At 34.6% G+C, this 22,408-nt stretch overlaps 1 protein-coding gene across 1 annotated transcript; it reads right to left on the minus strand.

Annotated features, from left to right (window-relative positions):
* Positions 1-465: 465 nt before the first annotated feature.
* LOC136810012 (uncharacterized) lies at positions 466-22,309 on the minus strand. Its single transcript, XM_067066581.1, has 24 exons — positions 22,190-22,309; positions 21,695-21,792; positions 20,069-20,184; positions 19,260-19,448; positions 18,353-18,691; positions 17,758-17,952; positions 15,107-15,433; positions 13,832-14,026; positions 13,314-13,640; positions 12,892-13,086; positions 12,361-12,696; positions 10,082-10,243; positions 9,788-9,889; positions 9,611-9,666; positions 8,320-8,417; positions 7,874-7,999; positions 7,366-7,481; positions 6,802-6,885; positions 6,239-6,298; positions 5,056-5,096; positions 4,790-4,848; positions 3,502-3,645; positions 3,091-3,146; positions 466-1,459 (listed from the first exon to the last, which is right to left on the minus strand). Exons 3-24 carry the CDS (start codon positions 20,147-20,149, stop codon positions 1,337-1,339), a joined length of 3,411 nt encoding a protein of 1,136 aa, XP_066922682.1. The 5' UTR covers positions 20,150-20,184; positions 21,695-21,792; positions 22,190-22,309; the 3' UTR covers positions 466-1,336.
* Between the last annotated feature and the right edge of the window lie 99 nt (positions 22,310-22,408).

Consider the following 22,408-nt stretch of genomic DNA (forward strand, 5'->3'; position numbering starts at 1 on the left):
TGGTCCATTTTTCTCATACGGAGTCCCGTTAAGGGCTGAAAATTTAGACCAGCGGCCGAGGTAATGAATTGTGTCTCTTCGTAGGCCTGTACGACCGTCTATTTTTTATCGGGTTTAAAGGGACGACGGCCGGGTAGCCAGTCTAACTCTTTCATATGTCTAAGTCGTAGGGCACTCCTTAGATCAGGGAAATTTTTTATGTTATTCTCCTTATAAGGGTGTAGAATTTTCAGATTTTGAGTGAATCGATTTTTAGTTTTAAAACGAAATATTTGATGCTACCAAATGGTAGGGTATTTTGAGTACTGCAATAACACCAAACAGCCCTTTCAACGTATCATATACTATTACTATGTATCCTAAATCCAAAACTAAGCACCAAGCACGAAGGGACTTTTTTCGCCTCACTCCATATTTTCTTTGCAACCAAATGAATTGGTTTGTGAATTTGGCACAGAGACAGGATATCATGAATTATATTTTCTATTGATAATTGAATGGTATTAATCATGGTAAATAAAATATGCGCTTACAGTGTATGTTGGGTAAAATAAAGTCAATAAAAAATTTAACGTTTTTACACAAAAAATATTACACGATTTAAAATTAGAGTAAAATAGACTAGGATAAAATAAGATGTCATGTTGAATACTTTAATGGGATAAAATTTCGCGGATTTCGCGGATCGCGAAATTAAGTCCCAATGGAAATTTGGAAGGGCCTCATCTGCGAAATAAGGTACCCACGAAAAATCTCTCTTCGATCCGCGAAAATTTTAAAATACTATTATACTATTATGAGTTTTGATTTGCCCTTTTCGCTAGGTTTCTTCTCATACTCTAACAAAAAAAGTAATCTTATATTTACCCACTAAAGCACTGCGAATCAGACTACTCAAACCCCGCTTTGATTGAAGAAAATCTCTATTCGTTATTTTTCGCACACTACCATATAAAAATAATTTCGCAGACAGGCCCATTCGCGAAATTTAATCCCCGTGAAAGTTTATCCCATTAAAGTAATTAATAGCTTCATCATTAAAACAATGACACATTAATACATAATTTTTTGGATTGGCACGGATGTGGAGCAAGATTGGTCAGAAAAAGGAAAAGAAAAACCTTTTTTTGCTCATATCAGCATAATATAACCTGATATGAAAAAGGAAAAAAGTGAACCTTTAAAACCAAAAAAAATCATTTGTTGTAGCCTTATTTATTCCTTGTTTATCATGTTTCCTTTAAGTATTAGTTCTTCAGTTTTGTCTCGATCTTGTTCCATTCTACAATTCCACAAGTTCCCCACAAAACTATCATACATCATTTTGCGGTTTACTCTAGTGAGTATGGCCTGCTCCAGCTCTGTCATTATGGCTTGCGATGGCATAAATATGAAATATCCCCATGGCAACGGACAGCAAAACAACGATGATGCAAAAGATGGTAGGTAAAGAAGTGTTCTATAAATAAACATTTATGAAACGTTTGATAGAATAATTCTTCCCTTGTCATGACATGGACTCTGGCAAAAGATCAGACTGAAATTAAGAATGTTTGCATACATGCCAACGTATTCGTGTTCCGTATTGCATGCTATCTGCGGTTTTGTAGAGGTCTGTGATTCAGACCAATAGCACTCCGCAACACATACGTCATAATTATTACTTTTCACTTTTTTTGAAATTTGTACGAGTTGCAATCCCACAATTCAATGCGGCTCAATTAAAGATACGTGCAAGCTGTTATATATCTTTTGTCAAACGATGCAATTAACGTGCAAAAGAGAGATGGGAATGGCTGCGTTTAGACCAACTGGAATTTGTAATTTGGCATTTGCTCATGAGGGATTCGATTGTAATAGCTTTTCCATTGTATTTTCTGTCATGGCATTTAAGGAATCGTCTTTTTAGAGTCGTTACTGAAAAGGTGATTCCCTCAAGTTCAACTTTGACAGATCAAACAATGAAAAGCATGAAATTTCTCAAAAACTGCAGTCATTAAGACTGAAACTTTTTGCCGCAGGGCTAGGCTATGGCAAATCTTGCAAATTTTACAATCTATAGAAAGAACTGAATAAAAAACGTGCAAATACTTTAAAAAATCAAAAATGTCATTTTTTCTCTTTGTTTTGGTTCCTTTGTTTGATTTGAAATGCCAGAAAAGGGGATTCCTTTGCTCAAAATGGCATTTCATAAGCCAACGAAATGCCAACACGCTGGCATCATTAGGCATTTGACAAACCGAACAATTGCGCGGAACAATAGAATTCAAAAGAATACTGCAAGCAATTACAAATGCCAGGCTGGTCTAAACGCAGCCATTGATGGGATTGGAACTCGTACAAACACATCTAGAGTATAGTAATGATTATGTCAAAAATAAAATCTATTTTCAAATTCAGCGTGGTGCGCTGTCATGGGACGGCAAATTTAAGGAACGGGACAGGAGACATATTGATAATTTGATTCTTAATTCAGTTCTAAAATGTAGCACGGGCCATCCACATTTCCACTCAAAACCATCCAATTATAAGAAATACACTTTTCTCGAGATGCATAAATTTATTGTTGTCCTCGTTTTCAAACAGATTTCATTGCTATAAAATTACATATTCACAATTATAATTGTCTTGTTTACACCTCATGAGACATTTTGAATTTCAAGTACTTTTGTTTTAGAGTTAATGTTTGCCTTTTGGAAATTTAAATTCGTTTAAATGTATAATTTTATAGCAATGAAATCTGTTTGAAAACGAGGACAACAATAAATTTATGCATCTCGAGAAGAGTGTTGAAAAGAAATCAAACTTGTCTTGGAAGGGGGGGTTTTGCCGGTGTGACGGGATCGGCCTTTTTTTTAGTACGGTATTACGGGATTTGGCGAAAAAAGAGACGGGAAGACGGTATTTTAAAATCAGACGATGACGGTGATTAGCATTATTTCTTGTCAATATTCCGGTATTTTGACTTCTACAAACCGGTGTGACGGTGTTATCATTTTTTTCAATTTTCGGGAATCTGGGATTCAGCCAAAATTTTGACGGGAAAACGATATTTCGAACCCCTACAACCCCCCTCAGAACTTTACTTACGCTATTTGACGAAGTGTGTTTGACATCTACCATATTATTTGTGCCGCTGTACGCCACTATAAAAAACGCGTTAATATAAGGATTCAATTACACATGTATAATCAGCCTTACTTTTCCATCGCAACGATAGGATTCACGCTTTGCGCACTTTATCAAAAGCCAGGCAAACCCGATTTTTAAGAAAATCTTAAAAAATTGGGGAAACCAAAGAAACTTCTAAAAATCGGGGAAAACTGCACTAAATCGGATTTTCATTTAAAAAAATTCGCGCCCATTTGCCCACTCACGCATTTACGCAAAATGCTGGAGTCATAATAAAACTACACTGGAGCAATAAATTTGCTATTGAGTTAGCTTTTGATGGAAACCAGAGAAAACAAATAAACGAAAAAGAAAAGAGGGAAATCTTACCATCAGCTGATGCAGAATTTTTCGATGAAGCACAAAGAACGATGTCCAATAAAATGAACAAAACAACGACCACTATCATGAATACCAACATCTCTGTGTAACTTTCTTGCAAATGTTCATAGAAAGCATAAATGATGCTTAAACCTATAATAGACAAATTGAAAATATTATATACTGTAAGTAAAAACAAAAATCTGCTCCAGTGTGAAGTCAGTGAAATCTATCTACGATTTAACCTGGTGAGTTTTCAAACTTTACCAAGCTCTCAAATCATACACCATTTGAAACTTTCGCAATCTTTGCGAACTTTACCTTTTTTCGCGAAAGTAAATGGCTTGAAGTAAATTGTTGAAGGCGCCATTCGCGAAAGTTTATGTTCACAAAAACTTTTTAACAAAAATAGAAAATAAAACTTCTAGCCTAAAATAAAATGTAAGATTTATGGCACTTTTTAGCCTGTTAAAGCCTCATTAGTCAAAAAGACAAACGTTTCAATCCTGTTCAAGAAGTATTTGTCCCTTCAAGTCATATTTTTGTGTGAAAACTTTAATCTTTTATATCTTGATTCGTAAAAGTTTATGCTCGCTAAAAAGATTTTTTCGTCAAATTCGCGAAAGTGAATGTCATAAATTTCGCGATTTTTCAACCTCGCGAAAGTTGCTGTTAGCGAAAGTTTGTACGCCTAAAGAAGTGTTTTCTTTTTTTCACAGTAACAAGCGAGGCTTGGTAGACACAACAACACTTGAATTCTGAACTCTCTCCAGGTATAGTAGACTAGTAAACTAGTCGGTTCTTACTTATAATAAAACTGTCAATCAAATAATGTAAACACTAATTAAATATTCAGCGCCCGTGAGAGAAAAGGAAAATAACCGACTAGAAGCTACTTCCAACGCCTTTTTTTCTTCACCTAAAATCGTAAGGAGAGACATACAGATTTCTGTATGTCTGACCCGTGCGGGATTGCATTTATTTTTCTTTCTGTTTATTGCGTTTTTAGAAATGCTCATTTATTTATATGTTCCCATGTTCAATGTTACTATGAAATATCATTTAGTCATAAAAGTTGAATGAATTCTCAAAAACCTAAAAAAAGTTGTAAAATTAAACAACGTTTTTTGAGGGAAGTAGCTTCTAGTCGTTGAAATTCAGAAAAGAGACGCAACTTCACCCCTTCGATTATTTTTATTTGGAGCTTGATTTTTTGTATATGGGTCTGTTTTCAACGACTAGTTTACTGGGTTTACTAGTCTACAGGAATAGTAGCAGAAGAAAACGAAAAGTATACCGGCTAATAACCACGCAATCATTCCAAAACTTCTATGAAACCAATTGAAAATGAAACGCCTGACATGGAAAAATACAAAAATAAAATAATTATTTTCATCGAGAAACGCCAATTATACAAGATATGTGGTGTAAATAATTTTGTGTCAATAAACCATTACAATCAACCCATACTACTTTCAGATTATCTTAGTGCTCGACACCAGAGACGCAAATCACAGGTAGAGCTATTTGCATTGTATTGAAAAAAGGGAGTTATTCTGTTACCTATCAGCATCCGGCGCTGGTCGCACCATGGCCATCAACGGCTGCAAAATAAAAATAATTTATTTATTACAATCAGAAAACTATATTTCACAGGTCCATCGACCTCAACGAAATAATATTAAAATTGATATAATATTGTTTAATCTTCATTTCGTCCAGTCGTCAGATATGGACAGACTAGACGTTGTTTTGGTCTTGTCCCAGGTAAGAAGAAATAAGCCAGTCTTTTAAAATGTTATTAATTCTAAATTTTATAACACCCCTGTCTCACAGCCCCACTGGAACTTTCCTATTGAATTCCCGATGGGGATGGAAATTCTATTGTTCCAAAGTTAAACAAGTGATACTTTTATGGACCTACCTGGTTATGCATTTAACACATATATAATTGATATCTAAGTGAGCGTGACCATTAAACAATCATTCAGAACACAAATAGTGACGATCTATTAAGACTAGTCGTTTGTTTCTTATAAAAAAACGTTTAGAAACCAAAATTTCATGCTCTTCAAATATTCTTTCATATTCAAGACTTTGTGAGCAAAAAAAGATCTATCTCATCAAAAAATTTAGTAATTTGGCTAAGAACATTGATGTATGCTTATTAATAGTGATTCTTATAGATAAACATACGTTTTTTCAGCCAACAAATTTTTTTTGAAAAAATCTACTTGAGCCATCTTTTACTTATGATGTACCCTACTTTCATGCAAAAAATCACCAAGTTTTCACCAAGTCCAAAAAACCCGTTTTTTAGCCGTTTTTTGGCCCAAATTTGCCCAAAATTTTTTTCGAAAATCAGGCTCCGTCACATTCGAGGGTTTATAGTTACACATCTTTGTGCAAAAATTCAGAAAAAACTAATGAGCCAATCACGAGGAAAGCTAATAACGAACGAACGAATGGACGAACGGACGAACGGACAAAGGTTAATTTATAGGACCTCCACCCCACCGGGGTAGGAGGTCCAAAAATCCAGAGGGGGTGGTTTTAGAGTACAATTTTTAAACATTGAGGATATCAAGGTCAATTTCCCAGTGGGCCTGAAATTCGAGGGCTTTTTCCCACCGGGGACGAAATTTTTGTCAAATTTTCTAGTAGGGCTGGCGTCCCAGTGGGTCTGTGACACACTCTGTTAAGACTTGAAAAAAATGTACATGATATTAAAGAGCTCTGTTGTTACCTGAATTAAGCCAAGAATGATAGCAATTAATCCCAGAATACCATGAGTTCCTGCACTCTCCTATAAACAAAGAAAAATAAATTGTTAACTTGTTCATGGGTGAGGTTTCCCATCGTAAGGTGCGATTCAAACTTTTTTATGTTCTTTAATTCTAGAACTTCCAAATCCTTTGCTCTTTTTCCCTTTGGTAGAGTTTAATTTATCATATTACTAATATCGGGACGAGTTTAAAGCGAGTTTAGGTATATTTGCACTTTTTAGGACGGTGGAGTGACTGAATAACACGCCGTTTTGACCTGTGCCAAAACGAAAAATGCTGATTTACAAGCGTCCTCAGTCAGTCAGGATCAAGACAAATCAGAAGCTAACCGTCTCCGTCACAGAAAAACACACATACATCAACTCGCTATTTCGGCAAGGTGACAATCGATGTCCAAAAATCAAAATTAATCTTGCCGATTTCCGGAGGACCTAAGGGTACCATGGATCATTTACACTTTCGCCAAATAACTTCATCCCAATTTTTGATAGAATGTATGAAAAAGGAAAGGAAACACACTCACAGCCCATCCTTGTTTTTCCACCAAGATGACGATGAAAGCGATGAAGAAAACAACAACACATGACATCATCAAACCTTGATGAAGCTGAAACAAAATATTTATCCATAAAAATACAATGAAACCTATGCTCCAATAAGTTTGACATTCAGACCTCTACACTTTTTTTTTTTTTTAACAATTTTATAAGAACAATGAGACTCAAAATCGCCAAAAGATAAGAGCAGTTTAAGAACAATCCTGAGCCTAGATTTACTCAAATTCAAGCAATTTAGGGTCAAAGTAGTAAAAATTGCGGGTATAAATCCTAAAATACTTCAATTTCACCCTATAAATAAGAACAAAAAAATCTGAGGCTCAAAGTGCCCAATGAATAAGAACTAACTAGTTCTTATAAAAGAAAGTATGCTTCATAATTCATATAAAAAACTTCTTTGTTCGAGCGTGAGCAGAAGCCCACTGTGTATTGTAAGTACTACTGAACACAACTGTAAACAATGTGGTTAGTGGAAATTACAGCTTTAAGCTTAACCCCCCCCCCCGTTTCAAACGCTTAAAATCACTCACAGGGAACCAAGCCGGTTTGCCGGTGATCTTCTTTTCTTTTGTAGCTTGCTTCATGTAACGAGCCATGAAAATGCCGATAGTTGAACAAATTATCCACGCAATTACCATAAGGATACCTTGTAAAGAATAGAAACATTTGTTACAGTTACGGTCGACCATAATACTGCCAAAACCAGACCTGTATACGTCATTTTGACCCTGTTACGAAATCCTTCGAATTTTTGTCCATCGAATTTTGTCGATCCAATAAAATATCTGGACTCTTTACTCTCTGAACTTTTATCAAAAAAATTGATAATTGAAAGCAAACTGAAGCAAACGAAAGTTAAGGCGAAAGATCTACCTTGCCCTCTCACTCAAAAGTTACGGATGGAAAATGTACAACGAACGATAAAAGTTACTTTCAAAATTTCCCTGACGGTAAGTTCGCGCAGTTGTTTTTTACTGATTTCAAAAGATAAATACTGAATACTGGTGTATATTTTGTATCATATTCCCCGCACTATACCGTGAGCTACTTCTTTGTCTTGCAGCATTCGTCCAGTAGTGGTGATAATTTCACCAGAAGCTTTCAGCAAGTCAAAAGCAGCAGTTGTTGCATAATCACCAAGTCCATGTCGACTTATTCTATTGCCTGTAAATTGTAAAATACAAAGCATTGTTAGTCGAGAAGAAAACATTTGGTTTACTGGTGCAAAAACTTTCGATAAATAAGTGAGATAAGTATGCAGGGGCGAATGAATACTATATGAAAGTTATGATGAGATAGGTCTATTTGAGATAGGCGAATTTCTATTCGATTAGCTGAGTAAAAGTAGAATGCAAATATTTTCGAATTTCTACTTCGAACAACAACCTATCCCCGGTATCATCGTTATTTCAACGTTTATCTAAAATGATTGGAACGTTGGATAGGCGTTGGCTGGACATTTAAGATCTTCCGGTGAGCATTACCTGATCCAGATTTTCCGAAAGCCACAACCATCATCAAGGGATTACTCAAATCGTGTAAATATACATTTCCTTGCGATGGTTTGATCGTTCGCTCATAGCTAAAGAGAAATGAGATGGCTGTTCAAAAAACGGTACCTTAAGTAGATAAACTTTCACGTGGAGCTTTTTTCGCAAATCGAAGCTCGATAATTTTCACGCGAACAAAATTTTAGCCTCTTCTTGAACTAATCTCTTCCATTTTCTTAAGGGTTTTGGCATTTTAAATTTTACGCGAGGTCTTAACGAAAATCGCGAAAATTAAACCACGCGAAAGACATGTATTTAACATGTACTTAAGGATTGATTGTGCCTTGCATGACGGGCGGCTGTAAAATCCCACCCTTCATGTATTTGTTTCAACCCGTGATCCTAAGGTTTTTTCTCATCTTCAATTTACTGAAGAAAGCGGGAATTTAATGCGAGAGTTAGTAGATTGTCAACAAAGTACGGTAAAAAATCATTGAATAACAGAAGAACTTTAAATCTTAAATGTTTTCATTTTTAAAAATTGGTGCAAAAAACTGAAACATGGAAAAGTTTTTTATTGGTTCAATCAAAATAGGGGATTCGGAAAACTTTCTATGTTTGGTTTTTGCACAAACCCCTGTAACTATGGGCGAGCAACTCGTTGCTAAGATGTTGGCTTGAAATCGAAAGTGAAACCACTGAAAACGAAAGTAAAATTGGCCCGCACTCCAAATCCCGTAATCTTGATATAGGAGTTTAAGTTTATACTGTTCAAGTGCTGACAAGATTCTTTTTTTTCGCTACTACTTCGAAAGTTAATGGGCTTCAAACATTCGAAAAGTCACAAAGTGGAATAGACGTTGATTGCGTAGAAAAGATGAGGGTGTCGTCTAGTATAGGCTAACGTCACTGAAGCTCTCATATAGGACGGAGTGACCAAAGATTGTAATCGACTCATGGCGTTCTAAATTCAAGACAACGGGATTTTGACGTCAAAACGCGTCCAGCCAACAGGCCATGGATTGACTCTAATAGACGATATCGGCTTTACCGAATTCTCCCCGAATGATTACCCATGATGCATTGCGCAAAAAAATTCACGGACGATAACCCAAAACCCTAACAATGCATCATGGGTAATCATTCGGGGAGAATTCAGAAAGCCGATATCGTCTATTACCAACAAAACAACTAAGATTCCACAAGAGGAGCTTATAGCTACATTTCCAGTCCTGCTTTAAAAGCAACCGTCACAGGTTTGGGGGGAATAATTTCCGTTACTTACATACAAGTCGTGACACCGTTCTCAGTTTTTGTTGATTTCAACGTCACATCCACCACCTGAAATTTAAAATTTTTCAGTTATATTCCGCAGTTATAATAAAAGAATGTGCTCTACAATGGCTGAAGATCTTCATTTTCATAGAATAAGCAGTTATTATATAATTGTAAATCTACTTACAGCACCACTAGAAAACTCAGGTGCACCGTTTCCATTCAGTTTGCTTCCATCCAAACTACCAAAACCTCCGTCTTTCACACAATATTGACCTTTGATGTTAATCTAAAACATAAAGAGCAGCATTAATAAAAACTGTAGAAGTTTTCCACATTTGCAGAACCTTTTATATCTGGACTTAAATACCTTAAACTTAGATTTAATCGAACATTAAAATTTAGCCCTGAAAGGCTGACTTAACAATAGAATGAAACATCGATGACAATTACATCAGGCTATTAATACTATTTTCTTTACCATTTTAGCACCTCCAGCTTGAGGTCTTTGAGCACTGGCAACCCAAGCGTGTCTTGTTTGTAAAGTGAAGACCATCATTTGACGAGGCTCGTCGTACTGGAATTCTACCACTGCGTCGCAATTTGAATCGTCTTTGCAATCAGACGGAATAGCGATACGAGACTAAAGAGGTAAAGAATAGAAACAGAAATGATACAAAAGTGTTAAATTTTCGGTACCGTGTAATTAAAAGTATAGACTAGTAAACCCATCGTTGTACCGGGCGCGCCACAAAAAAGTTTCTCTCTTTAAAACTAATTATTTCGAAACCTAAAATGTTTAAAAGAACCATCCTATTCCATTGGAAAGAAGAAAGATAAACTTAAATTTTGATGGGTCATTTATTAAATTCGGTTCATTAGATTGAAAGTTATGCTCAATTGAATAAAAATGTTACTTTCTGAAAGTGCTCAATAACGTTAAAAATCGACCTATCAAATTAGACAGAAGCAAAATTACATGATGCATCAGTATTTTCGTTTCAGTCATTAAAAATGATAATTAGCTGCCTAAATGACCTTTTGTTGTATAAAAAAAGGTTGAATTTCAATAAAAGAAAGAACTCCGTCGAAAAAAGCCAAAAATTATGGTAAAATTCATAAAAATACATCAAATAATGGGTTTCGAGGTATATCCAGGCTTACATAGACTTTATCCAGTCTGGAACCAAAAATCTGAGGAAAATCTTGGTAAAAGTAAATTAAAATGATTTTGATGGATATCTTAAATCCTTTCGACCCATCATTTTCAAAATTTATGTGTTTAATTATTGTAAAATGCTCTTAATCATGTAAAGCCTATTGCAACTACCAATTTTAAAATAAAAAATTGATAGGTCGATTTTTAACGTTTTCGGGCACTTTCAGAACTTTTTTATTCAATTGAGCATAACTTTTGATCTAATGAACCGAAATTAATAAATGGCCCATCAAAATTTAAGTTTATTATTATTCTTTCAAATGGAATAGGAATGGTTCTTTAAAAGTTTTTAGATTTCGAGAAAATCAGTTTCAAAGAGAGAAACTTTTCTGTGGCGCACCCGGTATTTCGCTGCAGTTCAAGCTTGCAATGGGCTCATTACTATGTCTATATGCTCACTGTCTTTCCAAACTACTCTCCTGCAGCAATTTCTATTTTTTACAAGAACTCTTAAGCACTATTCCCGCGTTCCTATGTCCAAGGAAAGACAGACGCTTGCTAGTCTATTAAAAGTATGGAGTTAAACATTTCAGTGGTTAAGCTATTAAGCAGAACACTGTACTATTTACTACTTTTAGGTGCCTTAGACCATCTTCAATTCATAAAATTTTGAGAGCACTTCGTTTTTCTTATATAGCCTGCTTATAAAGTAATTTTAGTGTTTACAAAAGTGCAATGTGAGTACTCTCCTAACAATTAGTTAACTTTCATTGCAAGTATGAAATTATTAAAACCCTCTCTCCGCGCAGGTATAAGAGTAGGGCGAGACCAATTTAATTTGTTGTTCTACGGGCAGATCGTTAGCAAAATATGGGTCGGTCGGTCGGTAAAATAAGAATAAATTTTTCATTTATCAGGGTTGGTAAAGTACCGAAAATGTTTTCCAAAAAATATCTGGATCAAAAATTCGCTTTTTTTAATCTTCGATGAAGATCATGATAAAATCTTAGTGTATGGAATGCTTGATTTTCTAAATTTTCCAATTTCTTGAATTAATTTCAGCTTTATTCAAATTTGATTCTTACAAATAAGTATTGTGTAAAATATTATTTTTTTTGATTTTAGCAAAAATAGGGTCGGTCGGGCCCGTAGAACAACAAATTAAATTGGTCTCGCCTAAGTGCTCAGTTAAAAATTGAAAACAAACAAGTACACCCCCTTCTCACAGACCCACTGGAAAAATTGGCCTAAATATCGTCCCCGGTAGAAAATTGTCTTTTGTCCCCATTAAAAATAATCAAAGAAACCAAACCCTCCTGATTTTTTTGGCTCTAAAACAATCGAATTTAAATCCCTGGCAATAAAAAATATGGGAATAATAATCCCCATCCTATTTCAGTCCATTGTTTTTACCCCGACTAGCTGAAAAAATCCCAACGGGTCAGTGAGAAGGAGAGTAAAAGTATACTAAGGACTAATTTTACGCTGAAGAGTAGAATCACAACAAAACCTTTCACGTAAATTATTTTTAAACAGTAATATCATACTTGTTTTGCTTGAAAGAATTTGATTCATGAAGCTTACAATGAAATAAATCTCACCTGACTTGCTTTTGTCGGAGTTAAGTCAACAGCCTGTTGATCAATCCAAGCGTCACCATAATGATAAGTCAATTTGTTATTGGCATAAGTTGCGTGAGCATGAAGCATGTATAAAGGTTCACTTGCATCGTACATTAAATTTTCACTTCCACTTGGAACAGCTACTGGTCGAGTAAATTGACAAACAATACTGTTTTTACTTGTTTTGTGAGCACTTTGTAAAGTGTATCCTTTTGCCATTGGAATAAAAGTTGGACGTGTGTTAGAATCTGTTTTGAAACTTTGCAATTGAACTAAGGAACCATTGTACACACAAACGACTCCTTTCGCTCCTACCTGAAAGATGAAAGGTTTAGCTATTCAAAACTTTTTGAGAAATTATAGAACAAAGCCCTAACCAGAGCCAATAATTTAAAGATTATATCATTTCACAGGAAAAGGGATTAAAACAATACCATTTTGTGAAATTGGTTATTTTGTGCCCAAGTGAAAAGTTATACCATTCTACAAAAGTGTTTTTTAAAACATTACCATTTTGTCAAACTTGTTATTTTGCGCCCATCCGATCCAACCATTACTGGAATTAGTTGCCAATGTCACATGAATGGTTTTTGTGTCGGAATCAAATTTATGTTGAACAAGAACATGACAATCAAGACTTGAAGTACACGATTTTGGTTGTTTATAACATGTCAGTGATTTGCCACACTCGTCCGTTGAAACTTCCTGGAATGATAAGAATGGAAATTGATATGGCAACAGATTAACCAAGCAAAAACTAATAAATGAGAGTTACAATAGAAATTATGTGTACATTTGAAAACTTCTTTTTACAACCCTGTTTAGTGCGGAAAATCCTCTTATATCGTTTTGTCTGAGTAATTTTACCTAAAAAAGTCCTTTGTTTTTTTTTACTAAATCCCATTTAGATAAAAACTAATCGAATAACTTACCCCTTGTGGAGTTAAGTCAACAGCCTGTTGGTCAATCCAAGCGTCACCAAAATGATAAGTCAATTTGTTATTGGCATAAGTTGCGTGAGCATGAAGCATGTATAAAGGTTCACTTGCATCATACATTAAATTTTCACTTCCACTTGGAACAGCTACTGGTCGAGTAAATTGACAAACAATACTGTTTTTACTTGTTTTGTGAGCACTTTGTAAAGTGTATCCTTTTGCCAATGGAATAAAAGTTGGACGTGTGTTAGAGTCTGTTTTGAAACTTTGCAATTGAACTAAGGAGCCATTGTACACACAAACGACTCCTTTTGCTCCTACCTGAAAGATGAAAGGATTTATAGCTATTAAACATTTTTTGAAATATTATAAAACAAAGCCCTAACCAGAGCCATTAATTTAAAGATTATATCATTTCATAAAAGGGATTAAAACAATACCATTTTGTGAATTAGTTATTTTGTGCCCAAGTTAAATATTATACAATTCCATAAAAGTGTTTAAAACATTACCATTTTGTCAAATTTGTTATTTTGTGCCCATCCGACCCAACCATTACTGGAATTAGTTGCCAATGTCACATGAATGGTTTTTGTGTCGGAATCAAATTTATGTTGAACAAGAATATGACAATCAACACTTGAAGTACAAGATTTTGGTTGTTTATAACATGTCAGTGATTTGCCACAGTCGTCAATTGAAACTTCCTGGAATGATAAGAATGGAAATTAATGTGGCATTAGATTTACCAAGCAAAAATTAATAAATGAGAGTTAAAATAGAAATAGTGTGTACATCTGAAAACTTCTTTTTACAACCCTGTTTACAGCGGAAAATCCTCTTATATCGTCATGCCTGAGTAATTTTACCTAAAAAAGTCCTTTGTTTTTTTTACTAAATCTTATCTAGATAAAAACTAATCGAATAACTTACCCCTTGTGGAGTTAAGTCAACAGCCTGTTGGTCAATCCAAGCGTCACCAAAATGATAAGTCAATTTGTTATTGGCATAAGTTGCGTGAGCATGAAGCGTGTATAAAGGTTCACTTGCATCATACATTAAATTTTCACTTCCACTTGGAACAGCTACTGGTCGAGTAAATTGACAAACAATACTGTTTTTACTTGTTTTGTGAGCACTTTGTAAAGTGTATCCTTTTGCCATTGGAATAAAAGTTGGACGTGTGTTAGAATCTGTTTTGAAACTTTGCAATTGAACTAAGGAACCATTGTACACACAAACGACTCCTTTCGCTCCTACCTGAAAGATGAAAGGATTTAGACATTTCCAAACATTTTGAGAAACTAACAAGAGTCAAGAATTTAAAGATTATACAATTCCATAAAAGTGTTTATAACCATTACCATTTTGTCAAATTTGTTATTTTGCGCCCATCCGACCCAACCATTACTAGAATTAGTTGCCAATGTCACATGAATAGTTTTTGTGTCAGAATCAAATTTATGTTGAACAAGAACATGACAATCAAGACTTGAAGTACAAGATTTTGGTTGTTTATAACATGTCAGTGATTTGCCACACTCGTCAATTGAAACTTCCTGAAATGATAAGAATGGAAATTGATGTGTCAGCAGATATAAAGCAACAATTAATAAATGAGAGTTACAAGAGAAATAGTGTGTACATCTGAAAACTTCGTTTTACAACCCTGTTTACTGTGGAAAATCCTTACATCGTCTTGTCTGAGTAATTTTACGTTAAAGAAAAAGTCTTTGTTATTCTTTTTACTAGATCCTATCTAGATCAAAACTAATCGAATAACTTACCCCTTGTGGAGTTAAGTCAACAGCCTGTTGGTCAATCCAAGCGTCACCAAAATGATAAGTCAATTTGTTATTTGCATAAGTTGCGTGAGCATGAAGCATGTATAAAGGTTCACTTGCATCGTACATTAAATTTTCACTTCCACTTGGAGCAGCTATCGGTCGAGTAAATTGACAAACAATACTGTTTTTACTTGTTTTGTGAGCACTTTGTAAAGTGTATCCTTTTGCCAATGGAATAAAAGTTGGACGTGTGTTAGAATCTGTTTTGAAACTTTGCAATTGAACTAAGGAACCATTGTACACACAAACGACTCCTTTTGCTCCTACCTGAAACACGAAAGGATTTATAGCTATTAAACATTTTTGGCCCAGCGCTAGCGATAGGGCCTTTCATTTGCAACTTTCCGTCCTTCCGTTGTCTGTCCGTCCGTTTTGGTAGAAACGGCGCTTAAAACCAGTAACACACTTTTTAATTTTGCCGTCTGGAGAGGGAAAAGCTTGCTAAAGTTGGATACTGGCTATAAAAGATATATTTTCTGATTCCGCGGTCCTTCAAAACAATTTTCAAAACAAAACAAGATGGCGGTCGAAGTGAGGAGGTTGATTTATACTTTCTTGAACATTTTCTTTGCTTTAGTGGTCAAGAGACTTTCAAACCAAAGACATTTTGTAATGATTTTTCTTTATAAACCTTTTTCAACATTCTGCCATATCTCATAGTCTTTGCTCAAGTTTTCATAAACTTTTATGAGTGAAAATTCTACCTTAAATCACTTTCATTTTAAGTCCAGACGATCTCAATCGAACAGAATCGACGATCGAACCAATCGAACCAAATCGAACGCAATCGACCGATTGAAATTCGATTGTCGAACGCAATCGAATCTCAATCGAACGTCAAAATTTTGGGTTATATTCGATTGGTTCGATTGTTGTTCGACTGGTTCGATCGACTGGTTCGATTGTCGATTCCGTTCGATTGAGATCGTCTGGCTTTATTTTTGCAGCTTCCTAACATCCAAGCTCTCAAACATCACAAGCCGAATGAAATTACTTTCGATTTCCCGTAGAAATTATGCGATGAACAATCTGGGGGTCAATGAATCGACGATCAAATGCAATCGAACGCAATCGAACATCAATCGAACGCAATCGAATATCAATCGAATCTGAAAATTGCGGTAATATTCGATTGAGATTCGATTGCGTTCGACAATCGAATTTCAATCGTTCGATTGCGTTCAATTTGGTTCGACTGGTTCGATCGTCGATTCCGTTCGATTGAGATCGTCTGGTTAAGTTTCTTGTTTTCAAAAAGACTTTATTTTTAGGAAATAATGGCTTCTGATATAGAAATAAATAAACTGAAATGCATCTGATGTGTAAAATTGAATAAGTTTGGAACTTTTTCCTTGATGCTACACAAGAAAATAGTCACTTCTGGATCTGTCACTGTTAACATGTACGTGGTACCGTGAAGTCGGGTAACTTGCATCGGTGGAGGCAAACATGCATAGCCCTCAAATGAAGTTAAATAAAAATAAAAATGGTAGAATAGAGCTGCGAGTGGATCTGCGTAGTTCATTTGTTTTGAAATTTTGCTGCTTTTATTGGTCATTCATTTGAGGGCTATGCATGTTTGCCTCCACTGATGCAAGTTACCCGACTTCACGGTATGATTTTCAAACTCAACACATAATTATTTCAAGTAAACTGATTCTGGAATTTGGTAATGGACACTAAAATGGAGCTCATGTGTAAATTGGAATAAGATTGGAACTTTTTCCATGATGCTACGCGTGAAAATGGTTATTTCTGGATCTGTCTCGTTTGACGATTGGTGGCTTGATTTTTCAAACTCGAGCCAGAATTATTTCAAGTATAAACTGATACTGGAATCTGTTAATGGACACTAAAATGCAGCTCATGGGTAAAATTTGAACTAGATTGAAACATTTTTCATGGTTGGAACGCATAAACAGTGAAAATGGTCATTTCTGGATCTGTCACATTAACTGTTAACTCACATTAACCACATGAATTTTATTAGCCTGGATATGCAGACCATAAACTATTTCACCGTCTAGTTTTTTAAAGATTATTTTTTTAGTTTACGGTCTGATCCAACTAACATGCCTGCAGGGATATTTCTCCCTGCATATGTGAGTGCACCTAATTGGTTAAAAAGCGCCCACTCACTATATATATATTCTCGGGTTTTTTATATTTTTCTATGAGCGCGCATAATTTATTGGACATTTTCCACCTAGGACATTTTTATTCCAACCCCCCCCCCCCGCTTATTAAGTTTTGAGATTTTTTTCCAACCTCCCCCCGCCTATTCCAAAGCCCCCAGCTATTAGGTACCAAAGAGTATTCAACCAACCTGTGCCTGTAGACCCGGTTGGTTAGGAGACCATCAATAAAATTTCTTGCGTCTAACCAATAAGACATTTTGAAAAGATTTTTCCTGTCTTTACTTTGATCCATGTCAACAGGGTCATACATTTGCTGTTTTGCACGCTCGTTTTCAACACGTTACTTTTCGCTGGGCCTTCACGCCCAACGGGCTTCTTGTTTTGAAATAAAGCCCTAACCAGAGCCATTAATTTAAAGATTATATCATTTCATTAAAGGGATTAAAACATTACCATTTTGTCAAATTTGTTATTTTGTGCCCATCCTACCCAACCATTACTGGAATTAGTTGCCAATGTCACATGGATGGTTTTTTTGTCGGAATCAAATTTATGTTGAACAAGAACATGACAATCAAGACTTGAAGTACAAGATTTTGGTTGTTTATAACATGTCAGTGATTTGCCACACTCGTCCGTTGAAACTTCCTGGAATGATAAACATTTAGATAAATTTATAGATAGATAGATTGATAGATAGATGGATAGAGTCAATATTTTACGTGGATAGCCCAGTAATCTAGGAATTTTAGGCAGTCTCTCGATTGTTTTTACGGGGTCCACGGCCAGCCGGCTATCTATGAACAGAACATTGGAAGGAGCGGGGATTCGAGCTGCGAATCCCTAGTTTCAGACGCTGACGCCTTTGACCGCTTGGCCATCGCTCCTTTGAAGAAATTTGAACAGAATTTCAAAATGTTCTAGCGATTGCTTTAGGAAATTGAATGAAGAAGATTAATTGAAGGTTCCATTAAAATCCATTGACATGAAGAAAAATTTGCAATTCCTTGACACCAAAAAAAATGAAATCACAGGAAGTTGATCATACTTGTACTGTAGGGGTAAGATCAATTTTGGTTTTACTAATGAAACGGTTGGCATCACCATATTTATGATATTGAATTATTCCACCTTGCACAATGCCATGAGTGTATAATTGATGAAGTCCATTTGTAATCTCATACATTAAATTCTCACTTCCACTTGGCACTGTTGCAGTTCGAGTGAATTTACAAATAATACTGTTTTGGTTATTTATATAAGTACTGTTCAAAATGTATCCATTAGGGAGTTGTTTGAGGGTTGGGCCTGAATTTGAGGTGGTATGAAAACTCTTCAATTGAACATGTGTACCATTGTTGTAGCATACAACTCCTTTAGCATTCTCCTGCAAAAAAGAAAAGATTGGATACATTGAATTTATAACCATTAACTCAAAGGGGGCGAAACTCTCTGACTTTCAATACAATCTTAAAATACATACGTCTACAAATTTCGAGTCAAAATAACCACTAGGTCGGATTTTATTTCAACATCGGTCACAAAACCCAGCAAAAATCGTAAAATCACAAAAACTTTTGAGCGATTAATCCAAATTACTTCAAATTCTAACAGGCTCTAATGATAATGTATTTCATAATTTAATTTAGAAATTTGCAAAAACTAATAGTGACAGTGATTTTGGTACCGTAAGTTGGTCTAATTTATCCCTCATCCCTCGTGTAATTCTGACACCCTATTTATTTCCTATAAAGAACAGTCAGAATCACTGATTGAATAAAAGATGTTTTTTCTCTGACCGTTTATTAGCAATTAGTGATTCCGACCTTTTATTATTCCCAGGTCTAAAGAAGGATGTCGGAATCAAACGAGGGATGTCGACATTAGACCAACTTACGGCATCCAATGCGAAGACTTAATAAATCTATACAAAAGAAATGATCAATTACAATTACCATTTTGTTAAATTCTGGATTTTGCGCCCATCCGATGTAGCCACTTGTAGACGCCAATGTCACTTCAATAGAAGCTCCATCATTTATCTCCTTCCACAAGACCAACATATCACAATTTGAACTATTAGTACAATCATCAGGTTGTTTATAACATGTTAATGATTTACCACATTCGTCTGTCGCGATCTCCTGTAGAAATTATCGGAAATTAATTAAGTAAGCTTTGGATAATGTTTATTAAGTCTATCAACACCTCTATCTCATTATTCGCCAGAAGTATTTCTCGCTGAAAATTAACTAATTTACGCTCATTTTTAGGCAAAAAATAACTAAGAGACAGCCCCCAATGACACAGACCTGGTGGAAATCTATTCACTATAAACATCAATCAAAAAATGATGTTAAAATTGTTATCAATTCATGATATGCACCACTGCAATGTCTTCTAACATTACATCATAGCCCAACAACTGACTGGTCGCAAGTGACGTAAAATCTGTCAATACGTCACTTACAATCAATCAGCTATTTGGTCCTTGGAAGACATTGCAATGGTGCATAATATCAGGAATTGGATTGATACTTGGTTTTCAGCTGTAAATAATGGAAAACTGAAAACTTCTCATCGGTTTAATGGAACAGGGGTATCACAAGTTACATTCCTAATTGACATTGAACGTCAGTAAATCGTCAAAATAACGACTTTTAAACGAAAGTAACAGCGAAACAGTGACATGTGTCGGATAGGATAGCCTTGATAACAAAATGAGTTTGCGTGAGTTGTAAAAGTAAAAATATCCATACAATACCTCATTTGCAGAAACCAAGTTACAAATTGATGCCGTCAGTACAAATAGAAGACCAAACTTGTACAAGGTTGAAAGCTCCATAGCATTACGCTTTAATGATGTCTGTCAAATCAAATCTGTCGAAAGGTATGAAAAATAGCTTTAATCAGACCATGAACCCCATGAACTTCAAATTATATAAATCTGAAACTTTCCCTTCGGAAACTTGGCAAACTTGTACTTCGACAAGACAAGCTCTTTATCAAATAATTTCTTTCAAGTGAACCATTTTAATGTCTTTTAATATTTATTTTTCAAATCTTGTGCTATTTATTTAAGCATTAGTTAGCAGGAAAGGGGAGAAGCTTTTTGGAAGAAAATATTTATAGCAAAAACTGTTAAGCATCCAAATAGCTCTCGTAAGATTTTTCAATAAGGTATACATGCATAAATCATTCTGAAAGGGAAAAAGAAACTGATTTTTGATGGGTGGACCTTTTTATTTTAATAAACAATAAAATTACATATTACATCCGCTGTGCTATATCACCTTTAGTAAGGTCATCATATATCTAAAAATTAAACCCTAAAGGTCGTACCTAATATGAAATATAGCCCTATATTAACCCTGTATTAATTGCCAAAGACTTAAATGTTACAAGTTAAAAATGATTATATCCATAATCTCACAATAAAAGTAAAACTTCCATAATCTGAATGGGAAATCTCCTGCAGACGTCAAATGTAAGATTAGAATTCTAAAAAGAAATATTATATCTACAAAGATTCTTAGTTTAATTTGAAAATTTGAAACACCCCTTGTAAGATATATACAACATCAAATGCTATGATAGTGACAACAAAGTTTCATGTTACCTTACATAAAATTAGCAAGTAGTTCCTTAATAAAAGAGGGATAGCATTTCTTATCAAGATGGCATCTCAAAAACGAATTTGTATGTCAAAGGTATCATTAATAGGATTAAAGTTGAAAATAAATAAAATATGTCCTTTTTGTTTGATTTACTAGATTTAACTATGTACACGCTTTTTTTATAAGAATATCAGGGTGAAAATTGGCCAAATCGTAAGAATACCCTCTAGGGTGAATTTTACAGAATTTGATAAGAATACAGTCATTTTGCTTCCTTTGTTAGAGATAAATTGAAGATTTGAGGAAGAAATGTAATTTTAACCCAATTGTTCACTTAAAAAAAATTCTCAAATTGATCATTTCTCTTATTTGTAAAAATAAAATATTTCTTAAAAATACTTGACCCTCATCCAAAGTAAACTATTCTTATAAATAAAGCGTGTATTTGTTAGTTTTGTCAAGATGTGACAAAATGTAATTTATCTCGAACGAAGTATGACTTATATTGACTTTCAAGCCGAAACTTGAAGTGTGTGTGATAGATTATTATCATAGAATTCAAAGTTCATTCCAAACGCAAGACTTAATATTAGAATTGCATTTGGGTGTGGCAAGTTCCCGAAACCGAATCATGTATTTTTCGAAATAGGTTCCCGAAAAAACATGAACGTGTAGATTTGCTACCCTTTGCTACCAATACTCCAATGCCTCTATCGGATTAAACATACCTTCTAAACATACCGTTTCATAAGAACAGTTACAAAAACACTTACCAGATAAGCTAGCAAAGATACCAGGAAACTAAAATCAACTTATCAGTTAATATTAACATTGATCCATCTTGATCCAAAAAAGTTACATCATAAAACTCCTACACAATATATAAAACAGTAGTGTGTGTAATGAAATAGTCAAACATTGATAGTAGAATGCAAATGAAAACACGGAAACCTCCGTGATGAACTTTTTTGTAAGATCTATTATTAAAGGACAAGAAAAGCATAACGAAGGCAAGTTTTTTAGTTTTAAAGTAAGATCACGAAATATCAGGAATTTTTGTTGTGTATTTTCCAAACAAGTTAATATCTTTGACTTTGATAAAAAATTTGGCGCAACTTTGGTCTAAAGGCTAATTCAACAAGCAAAGAGCTATGATAATGAAACCTTTCCTATAAAATCAAGAATCGCTTAAAGCTTTTGTGATTTGTGTCTACAAGAAATTAAGAGATCGCTTGACTTATATAAACAAAAACTGAAAAATTACTCACGTGAATCGATGGGTAGTTAAGCGTGATACATCAGTTTGTTACAGAATTTGATCATAAAAAAATAAATATTTTTTTAATTCTGAGGTTGAAAAACCTTCCCGATTGAAATATTGATGTTATTACTCTGGAAAAGAATATAGTAATAAGAAATTAAGAACATACAATACAGTATTAAAGATTGAAAATGATTACACGTTTTCCTATTAGAACATAAGACTT

Source organism: Clytia hemisphaerica, unplaced genomic scaffold (assembly GCF_902728285.1).
Source record: "Clytia hemisphaerica strain Z4C2 unplaced genomic scaffold, Clytia hemisphaerica genome assembly, whole genome shotgun sequence".
NCBI lineage: Eukaryota > Metazoa > Cnidaria > Hydrozoa > Leptothecata > Clytiidae > Clytia > Clytia hemisphaerica.

Excerpts from the sequence above, each read along its gene's own strand:
- LOC136810012 (XM_067066581.1), bottom strand. The coding sequence starts at position 20,149 with ATGGAGCTTTCAACCTTGTACAAGTTTGGTCTTCTATTTGTACTGACG. Across the intron at positions 9,667-9,787 it reads CTGAGTTTTCTAGTGGTGCT|GTGGTGGATGTGACGTTGAA; the intron begins GTAAGTAGATTT and ends TTTAAATTTCAG. Across the intron at positions 5,097-6,238 it reads TCATTCTTGGCTTAATTCAG|CCGTTGATGGCCATGGTGCG; the intron begins GTAACAACAGAG and ends TTTATTTTGCAG.